We start from the raw sequence: 19,572 nt of genomic DNA on the forward strand, positions 1-19,572 counted from the left end.
CTTCTATAAAGAACTTGAGAATTATTTGAAATGGCAAAAGAAACCTAACAGTATAATTAATCACTTCCTTGATGTCCCGTCCATATTTTGAGAATCTTTGATGGCGGTCTTGGAGTATCGTGAGGATACAAAAAACTTTGTGTGTGATTGTGCCACTAAACAGCATATGGTGGTTAACTTTGCGGCTACGATTTTAGGGAGATTCAACCACTTTTTCTAGGGGTGGTGTTGTTAACTCAACTATAGTTATTGGCATACCAAGAAAGAGGCACGAGTGGATGATGATTTCTCTGATGTTCCGGCATTAGATGTTGATTTCTAATGTTCTGATGGATGGTGTTGATCCTTGATATCGATCGAGGAACAAGTGTGAAACCCACTAATAAAATACAAATAATTTATTAAGTTACAATTGGGAACCTAACTTAAACTTGGTGAATTTGTACTCATTTTCAATATTTGTGGGTTTAAGGAAAAGTGAAAATTAAATTTGTATACATTTAATAAGGACATGCATGCAAAAGCAACTCTGATAAAAAACTTAATAAGTTATTCCTGCATATGCATTGAATCATGCATATTTTTACTGTTCAGCATTAGTAATTGCAGAGGCTTTGAAGAAAATGAAATCAAGAAGGGCAGTTGGCCCAGATGGTATACCTATCGAGGCTTGGAAATGCTTGGGAGAGAAATGTTTAGAATGGTTGACAAATCTTTTTAACTTGATTTGGCGAACAAATAAGATACCTAATGAGTGGAGGAAGAGTACTTTGGTGCCTTTATATAAGAATAAGGGTGATATACAAGATTGCACAAACTATCGTGGTATAAAACTCATGAGTCATACTATGAAACTTTGGGAGAGGGTGATTGAGTCTAGGTTGAGGAAGGTTGTCACGATATCGGAGAATCAATTTGGTTTTATGCCTGGAAGATCAACTATGGAAGCTATACATCTTCTTAGACAACTTATTGAAAGATATAGAGAGAGGAACAAAGATTTGCATATGGTTTTTATTGATTTAGAGAAGGCATACGATAGAGTACCTAGGGACGTTCTCTGGTGGACAATGATGAAGAAAGGTGTTTCTCTCAAGTACATTAGTATAATTAAAGATATGTATGAAGGAGTAGTAACCAATGTCCGCACTTGTGGAGGGGTGACAACCAATTTTCCTATAACGGTTGGGTTACATCAAGGATCTGCTTTAAGCCCTTTCCTATTTACTATAGTGATGGATGAGCTTACGAGATCAATTCAAGAAAATGTGTTGTGGTGTATGTTGTTTGCTGATGATATTGTTTTGATTGATGAGACTAGAGTTGGGGTTAATGCTAAGTTAGAATTATGGAGACAAACATTGGAAGCAAGAGGTTTTAAGTTGAGTAAGAGTAAGACAGAATAAATGGAATGTCGATTTAGTAAGCAACGAAATAGAGATGGGAGTGTAGTGAAGCTTGGTGAACACGAAATACCGGTGGATGATTCTTTCAAATATTTGGGATCTATCATTCAAAAGTTTGGAGAGATTGATGGAGATGTAAATCATAGGATAAAGGTTGGGTGGATAAAATGGAAGAGTGCAGCTGGAGTGGTGTGCGATCGTAGAATGCCATTGCGGTTGAAGGGAAAGTTTTATAGGACGACTATTAGGCCCGCTTTACTATATGGTACGGAATGTTGGGCTGCCAAGAGACATCATATTCAAAAAATGAGTGTAGCTGAGATGCGTATGCTGAGATGGATGTGTGGAAATACAATAAAAGATAAGATTTGGAACGAGGAGATATGTAAGAAGGTAGGCGTTGCACCCATTGAAAATAAGATGAGAGAGAATCGTTTACGGTGGTTTGGACATATTCGGCGAAGGCCTAATGATGCTCCAGTTAGAAGGTTGGAGAAATGGGAAAATATATTAGTTAAAAGAGGTCGGGGTAGGCCTAGGAAGACTTGGATGGAGATGATAGGAAAGGATATGAATGCTTTGAACCTCACCGAGGACATGGCGTTGGATAGAAATGATTGGAGGAAAAGGATTCATGTGGAAGACCCAAAATGAATTTCTTTTTTGGTTCATATCGCTGACCCCAATTGTTTTGGGATGAAGGCGTAGTTGTTGTTGTTGTTGTTGTAGCATTAGTTCATGCATTTATATATATTTGACTTTGCATAATATTTGTTTTTGCATGATATTTGATTGAATGTTTGAATGGTAAAGTAGTTGCAGTAAGTTATTGCTTGTCATATTCCTCTGAAATTTATGCATAAATTTGTTTATGCTATTTCCTTTACTATTTGGATTTTTTGAGGAATTCATGCGAGGACTTCGGTTCTTACCCGTTTTCTTAAAATTGCTTTACAAGCACAAATGCTCAGTGATGTCCTGGACTAGCTGGTTGGAGACTGTGAGTTGTGTGACTGGTGTTCTGGATTTTGAGAGAATGGCTCATATTGATATAGACGATTTTGTATCTTTGACAATTTGATTTATTCTTCAATCAATTCAATACACAGTATGGTTTGTAGTTTGGAATACTCTCTTTCTCTCTCTCTCTCTCTCTCTCTCTCTCTCCACTTTTTCCTCCTCTTCTGCTCCCTTTTGCTTCTTTTTTCCGCCCCCACCTCCTCCATCTCCTCCGCTGTGTACACAACGAGACTCGCTCTGTCTCTCCCCTTTTTTCTTTTTTCTCGCCCCTTTTCCGCCTTTTTCTTATTTTTTTATAGTTTTCCAACACCCGACACAAACAAGCAGCCAGGTGTTAACTGAGTTAGACTCGGGTCTGATTGACCTGGATCTGTTTAGACCCAAGTTTGATTCAGACTTGGGTCAAAGCAACCCAGATCTGAATTCGACCTGGACCTATTCTGACCCAAGTCAGACTCAGTCTTGCATAAAAGCAAACCTAGGTCTGAATTGGACCTGGGTCTATTGTGTTTGCTTTGACTCAGTCGGATTCAGACTTGTGTCAAAGTAAACCCAGGTTTGAAGCAGTTTGGGTATACATAGACAAGTCTGTCCGAGATTTTATATATACCCTCGCACCCAAGCATCCAAGTTTTTTTTTAAGTGTTGCATCGCTGCACCCGCACCCGCATCTATGTGACATATATCATAATGAATTATGTGCCAGAGAATCTAAGATACATTCAAAATTGCAATCACAAATCTCAGTACCAGGATTTTCGCTACAAGGGATAAACCATGGTTGCCAGTTGAGGAAGCGAGAGCGGGAAGCGAGGCACTTTCAAAATTTTAGGAAGCGGGAAGCATGGGACCACTTAGCAGCGAGTCGGGAATCATCTCGGAAGCGACCTAGGAAGCAAACCGGAAGCGAACCGGAAGCTACCTAAGAAGCGAGGGGGAAGTGAAAAAATAAAAATAAAAAATAAAAAATACAAAAAAATAAAAAAAAATTGGGGAAGCGTGGGGGAAGCGCGGGGGAAGCGTGATGGGAAGTACGCTTCCCATTAAAGGGAAGCGCGATTCCCATTTAAAAGTGGCGCTTCCCCGCACGCTTCGGAAGCGCAACGTTTTGCGCTTTCGAAGCGCGCTTCCCCTTTTACCTAGGCCCTTCCGGTAACTCTGGGATAAACTCTTCATAAATTGAATATTTTGCTGGTGTGGGAAAATACCAAGAAAGTCTCAACATGTATAAAATTTAAAATATACAAAATAAAGAAAAATATAAAAATACAAAATACTAAAAACCCATAAAAATCAACCATTAAATTGCAATATTGAAAAAAGTTATATTTTGGACTCATCAGGATTTTATTGATTTGTGAATTTATCATGATAAAATAGCAATAGTTTGAAAATGTTGCTGGTATTTGTGACAGCTCAAAAATGTACATTCTTATACCATATCTTAGAAGAAGTCTTACAACATATTTACATATAAATATTCAGTCAAAGAAGCATAAATAATCATTAAAAAGTAATGTTGTAGAATAATGTTCCTGTGGTTCTTTCATCTTTTCCACTTTTATACCATATGGGGTTTGGTGTGCTTCACAGTCATGACTGGAAGGCTTCTTCTTTCAGTCCCATGATTAGGTCATATCTAATTAAACTGTATAAGGTGATGATCTGGCTGCTCTGAAACACAAATGACTTGGGGATCAACTGTAACAGGTAAAATTGATGGCTATCTGTCCTTTTTCTTTATTTGTTAGAAAGGGGGGGTCAACCCCTTATATCGTAGTAACCATTCTCATTTTAGACTAATGAAGTTTCCTTTGTGTGGCTTTCTCTCATCTTCTCTTCTATTGCTTCCTCTCTTGGTTTAATACCAAACAGAGAGAAATTGCATATAAGAGTATCTATGCACCAGTGCCGATATCTCTGTCATGGTCAATATAATTATCCAGAAAATGTCATGGTCTAGGAAGGTTTACATCAAGAACCAAACTTAGATCCTAATTCAAAAAAGTCATCTCTGTGAGCACACACACACACACACAGACGATGTTGTGTTAAAAAAACATGAACACAGATTGTGCATACTACAATCAATGAGAAAAGAGGCTTCTTTCGTAACAGCTGAAGCTACACTTTGCTCAGTTTTGGTAGATTCTATACACTTCAAATTTGAAGAATCCATGAATCTGTATACAATTTAAGTAAGAAAATACATTTTATATAGGATAAAGATTTGGATGAAAGATAAAGAAAAAACTGAAATAGCATACCTGTGGATGTACTCGAAGGCGTTCCCTGCATATCATGAACCATGCAGGCCTTGAACCAGCAAGGAATAAACCTTGACAACCAGCCACATTTTTAAATACGGTTATTCTTTGATTACACTTCCCTGTAGAAGATTCCTCCCTTGTCAATGACTCCAAGAAAACACGAACGAACCTTAAATTCCTTAGCCTTGAAGTGCTTATACTGCCAACTTCAACAGCATTCTCAGCAGAGATTTGTCCATCATTTTTTCGTATATTATCATGACCCTCATACAAGTAAGCATGGTAGCAAAGAATTGTACCATCAGCCAGGATACCAAATAGAAAAGGACGAGCATGCTGACCAGACCATCTATGCATAGACAACTCCACAACCTTCATATTTTGTGTTGTGTCTTTCTTAACTTGTTCGTTACTTTCTTTCGCATTCTGGATATCAAGAGCTGGTTCATGAAGACATGTATCAACCAGATGGCTCATCCCAGATGCAAACATATCCACGGTGAAGACACACCTGAAACCAGGTACCTCATAAATTTCAAGGATTTCACTTTCATAGCAAATAATGCAGTATATATCCCCCTGATCATGCAGTGAACCATCATTTCCATCAACAGCCTCAGATACACCAGTAGAAAGCCATGCATCTGTACTAGTCTTCCTAAGCCATGGCTCAGGGCCCTTGTCATGATAAAGAGTGCACGATGAAACCAAACTTGTAGATTTCTCAGATATCATGGGAACATTTTTTGAAACAGTGCAAGTTTCAGGGTCTGAAAAAAAACGCAATTACACAGTTAGACACAGAATTGCAAATTCCAACATTTTAAAACGGGCAGTGAGAGAGAGAAAGAGAAATAATTTTAACTCTAATGTCCAGTTAGAAAGGAATCAAACAACTTAAGAGGAATAAAAGCACATGTCGGCCCCATGACCTGACAAAGAAACCCTTATTGCACACACTTTTATCGCTAAAAGGACCAAGTGTCTGACACAGAGTTACTGGAAGCTTCTTAGATAGGTAGGAAGCTCGCTTTCCGAAAACTTGCTTCCGAAACTTAATGAGAACCTATGTCACATGGGTGCGGGTACAGGTGCGGCACTTTCAAAAAACTTGGGTGTGGGGGTGCGGCAAAAATATAAAAATATATATATATATATATATATATATATATATATATATATATATATATATATATATATATATATATATATATATATATATTAACAGTTAACTTACCCCCCATCATATTTTTTATGAATTCTTTTATCTCCCTCATTCTCTAATCAAACCATCAGATTAATTTGAAAGAAAAAATAAATCCAAGTTCACCATTAGAATGCCATCTGTAAAAGTCGGAAAAAAAAATTTGATCCCTCGTCCTCTGGCAGGTCGGCAGGGGCTGGACCCTAGCCGCCTGAGTCTTCTACAAATAGGGAGCGGCTGCTCCCTGCTTGTCTTCTCGGTCTGCTTTGGCTGGCAGGGAGCAGGCCTACCTGCCTCTGTTCGCTGGCAGAAAGCCAGGGCTCTGCTCCCCTGTTCCTGCCGCGCTAAGCAGGGCTCGTGCCCCAAGCCTCTGCTTCCGCAGCGTGTCTGCAGGAAGCGAAGTCCCTTGTTTTGCTTCGCATCGGGTCTTGTCGAACTCACCTCATGTTTGTTTTCTTTATGGTATAGCATACTAAATGTAATATCAAAAAAAAAAAAAATTGGTTTGGGCCGGATCCGGATCCGACCCGGACCCGACCCGGGCCACCGCCCCTCGCTGTCATTAAAAGACAGCGAGGCAGGCGGGAGGAGGGTTACGAAACCCCCCTCACCGCCACTCGCTCTCTGTCTCTCCGTTTCCCTCTCTCGCTCGTCCACGGTCACCGACGCCGGCGACCCCCGACAGCCGCCGCCACCGACATCGGCGACCCCCCCCCTTTTTTCCTTCCGGCGAGCTCCTCTTCGGCGAGTTCCTCCGAAAACCCCCTGGTACGCCATCGCTTCTTCTTTCTCCCTCTTTTCCCTCTCCGTCTCTTCTCTCTCTCTCCCTCATTTCTCTGTGTGGACACGGGAGGGGTCAAACCCCCTCCCTTTGCCCCCTTTTAGCAGGGGAGGGGCACGACACCCCTCCCTGCTCTTCTTAGTGGGTGTTCTATTGAGAAACATGTATCCCGTCTATCGAGGTCGGTATCGAGTCATGCGAGACATGTAGATACCCCGATAGCGGATGTGATTCGAGATAATCACATGCATAATGTTAGCACAAGGTACTGTTGTTTTAAAAGATAAAGTAAAGTTGATAAACTTTACATCTTTGTGAAACTCTCCTGTTGAGGCTTCTATTGAAGAGTTATACCCCCTTCATCTTGGAGTATTTGTAGTCGTGCATGACACGTCTAGTACTGCGATGATCAGATGAGACGGTCGTGCGACCTCGAACAGCGCTAAATGCAAAATGTTGTAATCACATAAATGGCCTCACATTCGCCTTCACAGGCAAGATGCTCGAGTGGTTTAAAGACCACAGCATAGAATGGGTCGTTAGTTAGGCAACCCCTAACGCACCCGTTCGCTTCTGGTTGTCTGTCAAGGGAGAGGACAGATCGGTACAAAAACTCCAATGGACAGGTTGTTAACAACCACCCCACGGGCAAAGATCTGGCATCCTCAGTCATTGGAGTTAGAAGATAGGGGCTACACAAGTTAGTTCAACACTTCTGCAGAAGTTGGATGCATCTGTGGCACTGCTTTTCAGCCTCTGGGGAATTCTCTCTCGGCTAATGTCGTCCCCTTTGGAGCGGACTCAACTAGCTATTCGGGTTATTGAAAATACATAGAATAACAGACGCCCGAACTAGTCTCAATTGTTTCTATGTTTTGCCTGCGCGTACCCGCAGGCCAGTAATTATCGAAACATAAGGTCTGTTCACACTGGTCGTTGAGTCGTGAGCGTCGCTTGCACTACTACTTCACTTGCACTACTGCTTCGCTTGCACTACTGATTCGCTTGCACTACTAATTCACTTGCTTGCTCGATAGTTCAGTATGCTACTCGTTGAACTGTGCACGCCTGTCAAGGCGTTACTCTAGTTGGTTAAACTGCTTACGCAGTTATTTGCAGAGTAATAAGGAGTTTCTCATACTAGTTAAATGCTTATAATAATAACATTATACCAGTTGCTACATATTAACATGTGACTTGCTTTATCCCTTGGTAGAACTGTTTGGTGCTTATTGTAGCGTAGCACTTGTTGGCTTGCATCTCTTATGATTGATGTGATTGAATACAGCTCGTAATCTACGAACTGGTGGCAACTAGGATTGATGTGACCGCTTGTCTTATAAGTTGCTTACATATTGTGATATAACTGTTGCCGTATGATTGCTTATGAATGGCTTGTGATGTAATGGTTTATGCCTTACAATTAATTTAATTACTTGTTGATGGACTGAGCCATTTTATGGTAATTCTATGTTTTACGAGCATTGTTATGAGTGTTTGTCTTATTCAGTTGTTTTGTTTGGCTGACGGGTAGAGTTAGTTACCCTTCGCCCATAGAATCAACTGAATTGTCATATCTGTGTGTTCTCATGTGTCGTTTACACATGCTTTGAGGGCCTATTTGAGGATTGTAATATTCCTTGTGGCAATAACACGATGCGTAGAATTTTATGCTTCCATGTGAAGTGATACGATGCATATTGCTGATATGCAAGCTTGTGCCCCTATTTTGGCTACCGACCCCGAGGCGGTCAATGGTTCAGAGCACTCGATTATTGATGCATGTATCACTGAGTGGGGTGTCTGTCGAGCACCTGATCTCCAAAGGATTATCTGCGAGGGTGTGTATGATCAAGACCAGGTACCCGGCTAGAGTGGTAAATTCTTTGTGAGGATGTACACTGTCCACGAACGTACAGCCGCAAAGACGGTGAACTCCTGTGAGGAAGTGTATGGTCCAAGATCAAGTATACCATCTAGGGCGGAATTCCTTGTGAGGTTATACATTTCCCAGACCAGGTGATTCGCCGTTGATCTTGTTGTTTGTATTAGTAGCTATCGACCCCAAGAGCGGTCTTTTGGGTTGATGCGTGTATCGCAATGATTTTCATTGGATATGGCATATGTTGGGGATCGGTTTCCCAAAGGTTTCGTTGTGAGGTTATACATTTCTCAGATCAGGTGACCCGGCTAGAGTGGGAGATCTCTGTGAGGATCTACACTGTCCACGAACGGGTAGCCGCAAAGACGGTGAACTCCTGTGAGGAAGTGTAGGGTCCAAGATCAGGTATACCCTCTAGGGCGGTAATTCCTTGTCCGGTCGTATATCTCTCGGACCGAACGATCCGACGTGGATCTTGTGTTTTTGCTTACCATAAAAAGTTATGGTGAGCTGTGACGATCTTCTGAGATTGTTTGTGATAGCCAACTATGAATTCATAGTTTCGGCTTTCTGTTTTAGCATGATTACATGCTTGACTCAGGTGTGAGAATCAGATCGTTAGCGATTTGAGTTAGTGATCATGTTTTGAACCTTCTACGGAAGGGTGAGCTTTTCTGAGAAAGTATGACGCCTTAGTGCGTCATAACCGGTGACGGTTAGCTGCGTAAGACTTTAAGAGATGATGATAGATTAAGGTCATTCAGGACAAAGCGTTGGTTACAAGTAGTGAGTGACAAACGATGTCCTGATGGTGATTAGATGCAGAGACCTCGTTCTAGGAACGAGGACAAGCTTGTTACGTAGTAGTTCCCAACTTACGATCAAATGGATCGTATGCTGCGTTGGTCAATTGCACTGCTTACTTGCTTTGAACTGCTTACTTGTGTTGAACAGCTTACTGTTTGCACTACTTACGCATTTGCACCGCTTACTCGCTTGCACTACTGACTCGCTCGCACGCCTTATTCGCTTGTACTGCTTACGCGTTTGCACTATTCACCTGCTTGCATTGCTTACCTGTTTAACTGCCTATCTGCTTTAAAATGCGTAACCTACTGAATTAAATATACTTAATTCAGTTTTCTGTTAGTCTCTCTTGTGCACCTACTAGTTTTTCGCGAAACTAACCCATTCTATGGGTACAAGTGATGATTTGGTACACTACAGGCGATGGCGCGATTGCAAGATGGCTTCAAGACTTCTTCTTCCTGCTCTTAGCTCGCGTCCTGGACGCTTGGGTTTGTATCGGATTTCCCTTAGGATATCTGAATCTTGTGACTTTTGGTTCTTTTAGCTAACGTGCTCAAAGTTGTCAGCATGCCTTATGATTTATCAAAGAAAAAACTTTCGCTAATTTCATAAACAAACTTTGAAAGAAAGAGATATATCTAGTCTCTTGCCTGTTTTTTCTGAAAAGGTTCGCAAGTTTGAAATTTGGGGCGTTACACCATCTTAACCCAGTTCAAGTATTACTAATTTCTCAACACGAATTGCGCCCGAAACCAACACGAAATCCTCGTTCGAATTGAATAGAGCGTAGAGAGTGACTCCGGCGAGGCGCTCCTCGACGTCAGTTATGGCCATTGTCAGACTCAGCAAGTGCACGACGAGCTCATGAGCATTCTGATTCCTCGTCGGGACGAGGGCTCAAGGCGGGTTAAGGGTCGAAAACCCCAAAGAAATGGCATAACCCTTGTCGGAGGGCCTGCTGGGCTTGGTCCCGGTCGATTGCATGACACCCACCATGAAAGGAGGCAGATTCGAGTGGCCCGCCGCGCGATCGATGAGGCGCTCGTCTCTTCCACCTTAGGGTTCCAACTTCTTACCAGTCAGTCATGCAGACTCCGATCTCTTCGCAGATATCACTCTCTCCTCCTTCCCCCCTTATATGGATCTCCGCCAAGTGATCGTGATGTTTCGGAAAACCCTACCTCTGTAAAACCCAGGATTTAAAAAAATTTGGGTCGAACCCGGGTCGGGTCTGGACCCAACCCAGACCCAAACTGGATACCCCACCCCCGTGCTTTTATAAAGCAACAGAGGGGTTAGGGTTTTCTCATTCGAGAAAACCCTCCCCACCTTTGCCGCCTACCATGGTCTCTCCTTCCGTCCGACCTCCAGCCAAAGGCTCGCCGGAGCACCGACAGATAGCCTCCCCCCCCTGTGCTCGTCACTCTCCCTCTCTCTCTGTTACCCTCTCCTCTCCCTTCGTTTCCCTTCCTCTCGAGCTCCCTCAGTCACTGAAACCCCAACGATCCCCACCGTTCATTTCTCCCTCTCTCATGATGTTTTTTCGACAACTGACCCCCCTCCCGTGGGCACCCCCTTCGTCGGCGACTTCAGCGCCCTCCGCAGCCTTCTCAGGTAAACCCCCCTTCCCCGAGTCTTCTTCTCTCTTCTCCTTCTCCTTCGACCCTCCTGTTCTCAGGTCGGTGGACCAGAGCCACCATCGTGGTGGCTCTGGGTCTGCTAGGGAGGGAGGTGCTCAGCACCTCCCCTCCTCGTTCTTTTTCCCTCTCTTTGACCCATTCGAGTGGCGACGGCAGGAGGCAAACTTGGGAGTATTTTTTTTTTCAAAAAATGGACACAAATGACCCTGAGTGGTCGATCACACCGGGTGTCGCACCCGCGTCGACGCGGGTAAGGCGCCCAGTTTGCCGAGTCCTTGTGACTTAGATAAAAACCTTTATTCCCTCACGCTTATCCTATGCTTTCCACACGCTTCATCTATTCTTATATGTTCTCTTACTCAACTTTTCATGTTTTTTTATGTTTTTATCTCTCTTCCTACTCACTTCCATGTGCCTCTAAATTGGTAGACATTGTTTTTAGATTTTGTTAAAAAAATAATTTTTACACTAAAAACTCATGAAATTTAATATTAGTCAATTTTAGTTTTTATTTGTGTTTTATTTTAGTTCCCATTTAATTCTGATATATATATATATATATAATTCCTCACTTCGTGCTTCCTATACATTTTAAAATGCATTGCTTCTCGATTCTGCTTCCCGTATCGTTTCCCGCTTCCGCTTCTTAGTCTAGCAACCTTGGTCTCACATTAATATAGGCCTCTACCACATTAACGAAAGTGATTCCCAGGGCAGCTAGCTTCCTACTCCAATCCATGACTACGGCCAGCCTACCGAAATCAGACCTGGTACCAGATGCAGGTCTGATTAACACTGAATCAGACCTGGGTCCAGATGCAGGTCTGACTTAGCTGAATCAGGCCTCAGTCAAAACCCAGCCTGATTTAGGTGAAGTCAGCCCTCTAGGCCAGGTGTTAGGGGGTGGAGACACACACACACACAGAGAGAGAGAGAGAGGAGGTGGTGGAGAAAGAGGAAGAGGCACGATATATATATATATATAGAGAGAGAGAGAGAGAGCACCGCGTTTCAGAGTGGACGTCGTTGTAGCAGCTTCCCCAACACGTCACTGGAAGGGGCACTTGGGTAAATTGGCAAGGGGATTGGGTGGGTGGCCAATCATGTCCCAACTCATCAACGGCCCCATTTTTTAATTATTTTGTTTTTAATTTTTATGGAAAAGGATGAAACTGGACTCAATCAACACTGAATGAATCCAGTTTAGGACGGTCTGAGTCTTGGGTGTGGTTCACTGCATCAAGTGCCGCACACCGCATGGCACCTCACACTGTGTCGCATCAAAGCAGGTGCTATGGGTGCTTAGGCAAGTCGATGTGACACATATAGGCCTTCTTTTCATATGTTTAATGGCTATTGGAGATATGCTTATTTTAATGGAGATTTTATTTAGCATCATGCATGTGTCATATGAATCAGACAGAAAAATGGAGTATATATGTGATATAGCTCAAAAATATCCAAAATCTCTGGTAACTTGGAGAAAATCAAAAAAATTAAATTAGGTGCTTGTCTGCAACTATGACACAATTAATCCTGATCAAAAACTATAAATTTAACCAAGCAATCTTTGGACACTCCATCTTTGAAGACTCAGAAGTAGTTGCAGGTAAGATTTGTCCATGTTAACCAAGCCTTGATTCCTCAAATAATTTAACTGGATCTTTAAACATGGAGAAATTTTTGCCAACCTGACAATTGAAGGCAAAGGCCGAGTCTCTGAGTCAAAAAAAACTATGCTTCACAACTATAACAGAAACCATGCATATGAACAATTACCTCCAATAAGAAGCTGGATACTTCCATCAGTCATTTTTAAAAGCACATATGGATCAGCTATGGAAGCTGAACAGACTGTTGGGTTATCAGGAGTAGCATTAGAATCCGAATTAGCCCCAAAGCTCACTTCTTGAGTCATATAAGCTCCATCAAGAATTCTAGCACCACGTGCATACACTTGGATCACCCGACGCCTTACATGCAAAAGAAATCATATAAAGTACCATCCATATGTTTAAGCTATTTAATATCAAAGCTGGTAAGACATGCTACCCAAGTGAAAAACATAAATTAGATCCAACAAAAACAAGGATTATGCATCAAAAAACAAATTTCAACAAATGAGCATTGCTTGGATAAAAAAAACAACAAAAAAACAAACGTGTCAAATCACGATCAAGAAAAATATACTAGACTGCTATCAAAGAACCAACTATATCCATCCCACATTGCACCCTCAATCATAGCCAGTGTACTTTACAGTCTGTGGCAAAGCTAAAATGTCAACAATTTTCACAAATATTGCTATTAACAAGAGTAGTCTTTGCAAGGTTTCAAACACCATCACAAATGTGATAAAAATCATTCCAGGCAGAAAATCAAGAAGAATCAAAACATGTACAAAAGCTTTATTATCACTGGTTGAAAAGCAAAAGAGGGCAAGTTAAAATTTCCTCAAAAACTCAAAAGATGTCTCTCCATCCACTGTCAAAATTTCTATCAAAAATGGTATCAAAAGAAGCAAAACTCAAATTAATCTCCACGCCTCCAAAAACTAAGAACTAATTTCCAGAAGCTTCTTAAAAGCCCTTTCACTATCAAGAATAAACCCAAAACTTGAGAACAAAAGAAGTACAGGTCCTATATTTTCACCATGTCTACCAACTATATTTATAAGTGGGGCCCAAACTTGAGAACAAGAAAAGTGCAATGCTGTCCAGATCATTTAGCACCCATATTTTCCATATATTCTTACATTAAGTACAATGTTAGCCATTTTAATAAAAAACTAAAACCAAGTTCTTCACATTTACTTTATCCATTTGCCTCTAAGGATATATGAACACAAGCCAGTCAATCTTTTATATGTGTAAGAATGCATTGAAACGGTCTATAGTCTCAAATCATGTATGGACTCAAAATATTGAGACAAACTAATGTTCGCCACTGATAACCAAGCAGAATAAACTTATACTGTAATTTTTGCATTCATTTTTTCCTGTTTAGCGACAATCAGACATCATTAGTTTATCCTTGCAACAAAGCAGCACTCATATATCTAAACGAATAAAGACTGAAGATCACTCGAATGAAACAAATATGAAAAAAAAAAAGCATGCATGCAAACAGATGGGCTCAGAGGGCATATAGATGCAAGCAAAGAAAGACAGTAGCTATCTCACCTTCCAAAGAGGTTTCCAGCAGCTATTGTACTACCTTGAACATAATAATCCACACTTTCGGTCACTTCTCCCAAGAGGTCAGCAGTCTCAAGAACCTGCAAAGCATCAATCAAAAGGACCCATATTTACCAAAAGGTTCAAAAAAAAAGACAATTACAAAAGAAAGTAGATAATGGCATTCAAACTTGTTACGAAGTGGCATGGAATCCAAGACAGAAGAAAATAAAGAAAATAATAATTTTGGCAAAAAATAAATGAAATCCAAATGCATTTGGCAAGATACAACAAACCATGCATAGCCAAGAAGAAGAACAATAAATAAAAAAATAAATTCACTACAACACACACACACATTATTTACATCCATACCCTCACACCTCACTCAAGCACACTCATTTACATAGAGGAAGGACTAGCCTAGCAGCTAGTTGGGAGAGGTCCAACTAGCTCACGCACACACTGTCACTCACATTTATATAGAAGAAAGACTAGCCTAACGGCTAGTTGGACCTCTTCCAACTAGCCATAAGGCATATGCTAACGGCTAGTTTGGTCAACCTATCTTGACCAAAAAATAAGAAATACAAAAAATAAATATGCAAAAAAAGTCATTTTAATGACAAAGGAAAAATATGTATATTATCCTAAAAGTATACATTATGTATATGTAGCCTAAATCCAGATAAATCTAAAGACTTAATACACAGGAAGTATATCAAAAGTATACTTTGAATACATTGAGAAATAAAATGAAATACAAGAGAAATACCTAAGTACACCTTGTATACTTAGTAAAGCAAACATTACATATACCTTAACAAAACTATCAGAAATTCCATGCATGTTACTGCAGTTTGTGACTATAACACTGACTTGCTAGAGTTGCAATCCTCTACAACACTAACTGTAAAATAAAATATTAAACGCAACTTGAATAATCTATTTCAAATGAAGCATACTCATATTACTACCAAGATTAAGCATGCTCTATTTCAGATCAAGCATACGCAACCTTTTCAAGAAATTTTGTGTTATGGTTGAAACTTAATTTACTACCAAGATTAAGGTTCTTCGTACTAATTCTGGAAGTGAATATATCAGTGGCATGTATGAAAAATTCTTGCAGGAAAAAGGGATAGATCAACAGAAATCTTGTCCTAATACCCTTGAGCATTGCTAAATGAAAGAATAGACATATATTGGAAACTACCAGAGCCTTTGTTTTTGGTGGATGTATTCCTAAAGAGTATTGGGCAGATGCAGTTTGTATGGCCACACTTCTGTCTGATAAATATAGAGATAAACTTTCTCCTAGAGGTACAAAATGTTGTTTATTGGGATTTACGAATGGTCTGAAAGGTTATAAATGTTATGATCTTGTTGAAAGAAGAATTTGAATATCTACGAATGTTCTTTTCATGGTGAAGGATAAGGAGGGAGATGAGATTGATTTGTCTTTCATGATGACATTCCCTAAGAAAGATAAAGTTCACAAGAATGTTGAGGTTCATGGAGGGCAGGTTTGCACTAGAGAATAGATTTGGTCAAACCTCTAGAAAACATGAGAATGTTATTAACATACCATTCTTGGATCAAATAGAGTTGGACATAGGTAATATAAAGGTCGGTCACTCTACCTCTTCAACTATGTAACGCCCCAAAATTTCAACTTTCAAACCTTTCATAAAACAGGCAAGAGACTAAAAGAATCTCTTTATTTCAGAGTTGGTTTAAGAAATAAGCGGAAGCCCATCCTTTTGTTAATTTTAGAAAGGCAAGTTGACCACTTTGGGCACGTTAGCTGAAGAACCAAAACATACAACACATGCTACTTGAAAAAGGCACTTTCATTAAAAGAAGGTTCCAAAAGTACAAAATTCGGATGTCCCAAGGAAAATCCATTACAAGACCCAAAAACATCAGGACGCGAGCTAAGAGCAGGAAGAAGAGAGTCTTGAAACCATCTTGCCATCGCGCCATCGCCCGTGAAGTGCCTATTCATCACCTGTACCCATAGACTGGGTTAGTTTCGCTAAAGAAACTAGTAGGTGCACAAGATAGACTACAAGGAAACTGAATTATGTACATTTCATTCAGTAGGTTACGCAGTTTAAAGTAGATAAGCAGTTAAACAGGTAAGCAATGCAAGCAGATAAATAGTGCAAACGCGTATGTAGTGCAAGCGAGTCAATAGTGCAAGCGAGTCCAAGTGAGTCAGTAGTGCAAGCGAGTGCAAGTGAGTCCAAGTGAGTCAGTAGTGCAAGCGAGTGCAAGTGAGTCCAAGTGAGTCAGTAGTGCAAGCGAGTGCAAGTGAGTCTCACTACTCAACAACCAGTGTGAACAGACTTTATGTTTCGATATTACTGGCCCGCGGGTACGCGCAGGCAAAACGTAGAAACAACTGAGACTAGTTCGGGCGTCTGTTATTCTATGTATTTGAATAACCCGAAAAGCTAGTTGAGTCCGCTCCAGAGGGACGGCTTTAGCCGAGAGAGGATTCCCCGAAGGAGGCAGTGCCACGGATGCATCCAACTTCTGCAGAAGTTTTGAGCTAACTATTGTAGCCCCTTTCCCCTAACTCCAATGACTGGGGAGGCCGGATCATTGCCCGTAGGGTGGTTGTTAACAACCTGTCCATTGGAGTTTGTACCGTCCTGTCCTCTCCCTTGACAGACCACTTGAAACGAACAGGTACGTTAGGGGTTGCTTAACTAACGACCCACTCTATGCTGTAGTCTTTAAACCACTCAAGCATCTTGCCTGTGAAGGCGAATGTGAGGCCATTTATGTGATTTCAGCATTGTGCATTTCGCACTGTTCGTGGTCGCACGACCGTCTCATCCGATCATCGCAGTACTAGACGTGTCGTGCACGACTACAAGTACTCTAGGATGAAGGGGGTATAGCTCCTCAAAAGAAGCCTCAACAGGAGTGTTTCACAAGGATGTAAAGTTTATCAACTTTACTATATCCTTTGAAACAGCAGTACCTTGTGCCAACATTATGCCTGCGATTTTCTAGAACCTCATCCGCTATCGGGGTATCTACATGCCTCGCATGACTCGACACCGGCCTCGATAGACGGGATACATGTTTCTCAACAGAACCTCCAACTCGTCTGCAGGACTGCATACTTAAGGAGTCAGGATCCTTGCAAGGTATCCCCCTCCTTAGACGAGGATGTAACGCTAGCTCCCATCTCAACTCTCGTCGCAAGAGAGAGAGGTGAATGCCTGAGGATGCCCTTAAGGCATATGCAAAGAGCAAAAACCTGTGCGGCATCTGCAATAGCAAAGCAGTAATAATACATACAAAAACAAGAGCCTAGGCGCAAAGCGCGGCGACAAGGTAAAGGCGGTAAGCAGAAGTGCGACACTGAACCTCGCCACGATGCGTGACGGCACATACAAACCATAAGCAAGAATGCAACACGAGATCTCGACGTGATACACGATGGTAAGTATAGACTGACATAAGGTAAAGGGCAAGGATCGTGAAACCGCGTCCTTGAGTTAAGTGCATACTCGTATAAATATATATATATATATATATATATATATATTTGTATATATATATATATATTCATTTTATTGATCGTTTTTAGTTTAATTGAACTTAATTCAATTATCCAAGTCTTTCGTACAATCTTCCCTTACCTTGGAGGGTTACGAGCTTGCCGACGTCTGCGGACGTACACAATTGACGGCTCGGGTCGCGGAGCGCGAATGAGATCCGTCGTAGCTGCGAATATGCGATATTAACATGCAAGCCCCGACAAAGCAAAAGCAAGGCAAAGACTCAACTTCTCCAATACATAGAGTTGGGGCCAACGGTCCCAAATGACTCAAAACCAAAAAGGATGGGGCAGGGCCAAATGAGCCTTGCCGCCCAAAGAGGGATGTAGTCAATGTGAGCAGATGACTCACGTTCACTAGGAATTCCTCGCTGGAGATCAACAATTGTAATAATCTGTCCCCATTACGATGTAGCTTCCAAAGATTCCCCGGGTCTGTCGACCAAGGGTATAGGCTTGCGCACAAAAGGGGCAGGGGATCGGCCCCTACTGGCAAACAAAAAGGCAGGGGCCGATGGCCCCTGTTAGCAAACAGAAAGGCAGGGGCCAATGGCCCCTGCTGGCACACAGAAAGGCAAAGGCCGATGGCCCCTGCTGGCAAACGAAAGGCAGGGGCCTATGCCCCTGCTGACCAAAGAAAGGCAGGGGCCATAGGCCCCTGCTGGCAAACAAAAGGCAGGGGCCTATGCCCCTGCTGACCAAAGAAAGGCAGGGGCCATAGGCCCCTGCTGGCAAACAAAAGGCAGGGGCCTATGCCCCTGCTGACGAAAGAAAGGCAGGGGCCATAGGCCCCTGCTGGCAAATGAAAGGCAGGGGCCTATGCCCCTGCTGACCAAAGAAAGGCAGGGGCCATAGGCCCCTGCTGGCAAACAAAAGGCAGGGGCCTATGCCCCTGCTGACGAAAGAAAGGCAGGGGCCATAGGCCCCTGCTGGCAAATGAAAGGCAGGGGCCGATGGCCCCCTGCTGGTGCAAAAGAAAGGCAGGGGCCATGGGCCCCTGCTGGCAAATGAAAGGCAGGGGCCGATGGCCCCTGCTGGCGCAACAAAAAGGGGCAGGGAGGAGGGGCTCGACCCCTCCCCTGCCGTAGCAGAGAGCAGGGAAGAGGGGCCCAGCCCCTCCCCTGCCGTACGGAAGTAGGGAGGGGGCTCCGCCCCTCGCCTGCCGTACGAAAGCAGGGAGGAGGCTCAGCCCTCCCCTCCCTGTGCAACGAAGAACCGAGGGGGGGGAGGAATGGGAGAGAGAGACGGAAAAAAAGGGAGAAGAAGAGGAGGGAGAACGTACCTGGTGGTCGGCGGCGGCGGCGGAGAGAGGTCGCAAATGGCGGCAGCAGACGAGCGAGGGAGAGTCGGGAGGCGGTGAGGGAGAAGAGACAGCGAGGGGGAGGGTTTCGTATTTGAAACCCCCCCTGCCTTATCTTTTTAAAGGCACGAGGGAGGCGGTGCCTCCATTGGGTCCGGGTCGGGTCCGGGTCCGGATCCGACCCGAATCCTAACCATTTTTTTTTTAAACGGGTTGTTACAAACTAAGTATGAGCACACAAGTGTAGAGTCTCCGTCTTCTACATCTCCTGACTATGCCAGAATATGAGTCTTTGGTTGCAAATGTTTTGTATTAACCAACAAAAATGACAAAAATTCTATTAGAGCTATTTTGTGTGCCTTTTTTGGTTATGCTGATAACCAAAAGAGATATTGGTGTTATGATCCTAAGAATGAAAAGTTGTATATTTCTAGAAATGTAACCTTTTTTGGAAAAAAAGAATTTTTTTAGAAATGATTGGAGGAGAAGGATTCATGTGGAAG

The 19,572-nt window shown here is 42.3% G+C and overlaps 1 protein-coding gene across 1 annotated transcript in view; it reads right to left on the reverse strand.

Annotated features, from left to right (window-relative positions):
- Window positions 1–19,572, reverse strand: part of CPSF160 (cleavage and polyadenylation specificity factor 160) — a 233,504-nt gene that overhangs the window by 101,856 nt on the left and 112,076 nt on the right. Inside the window, exons 15-17 of the mRNA XM_090015979.1 lie at window positions 14,196–14,290; window positions 12,793–12,986; window positions 4,694–5,466 (exon numbers count right to left, since the gene is read on the reverse strand). Of these exons, the coding sequence (XP_089872105.1) occupies window positions 4,694–5,466; window positions 12,793–12,986; window positions 14,196–14,290 (1,062 nt within the window). The remainder of the gene's footprint in view (window positions 1–4,693; window positions 5,467–12,792; window positions 12,987–14,195; window positions 14,291–19,572) is intronic.

Source organism: Nuphar pumila, chromosome 8 (genome assembly GCF_984573655.1).
Source record: "Nuphar pumila chromosome 8, dmNupPumi1.hap1.1, whole genome shotgun sequence".
Lineage (NCBI taxonomy): Eukaryota > Viridiplantae > Streptophyta > Magnoliopsida > Nymphaeales > Nymphaeaceae > Nuphar > Nuphar pumila.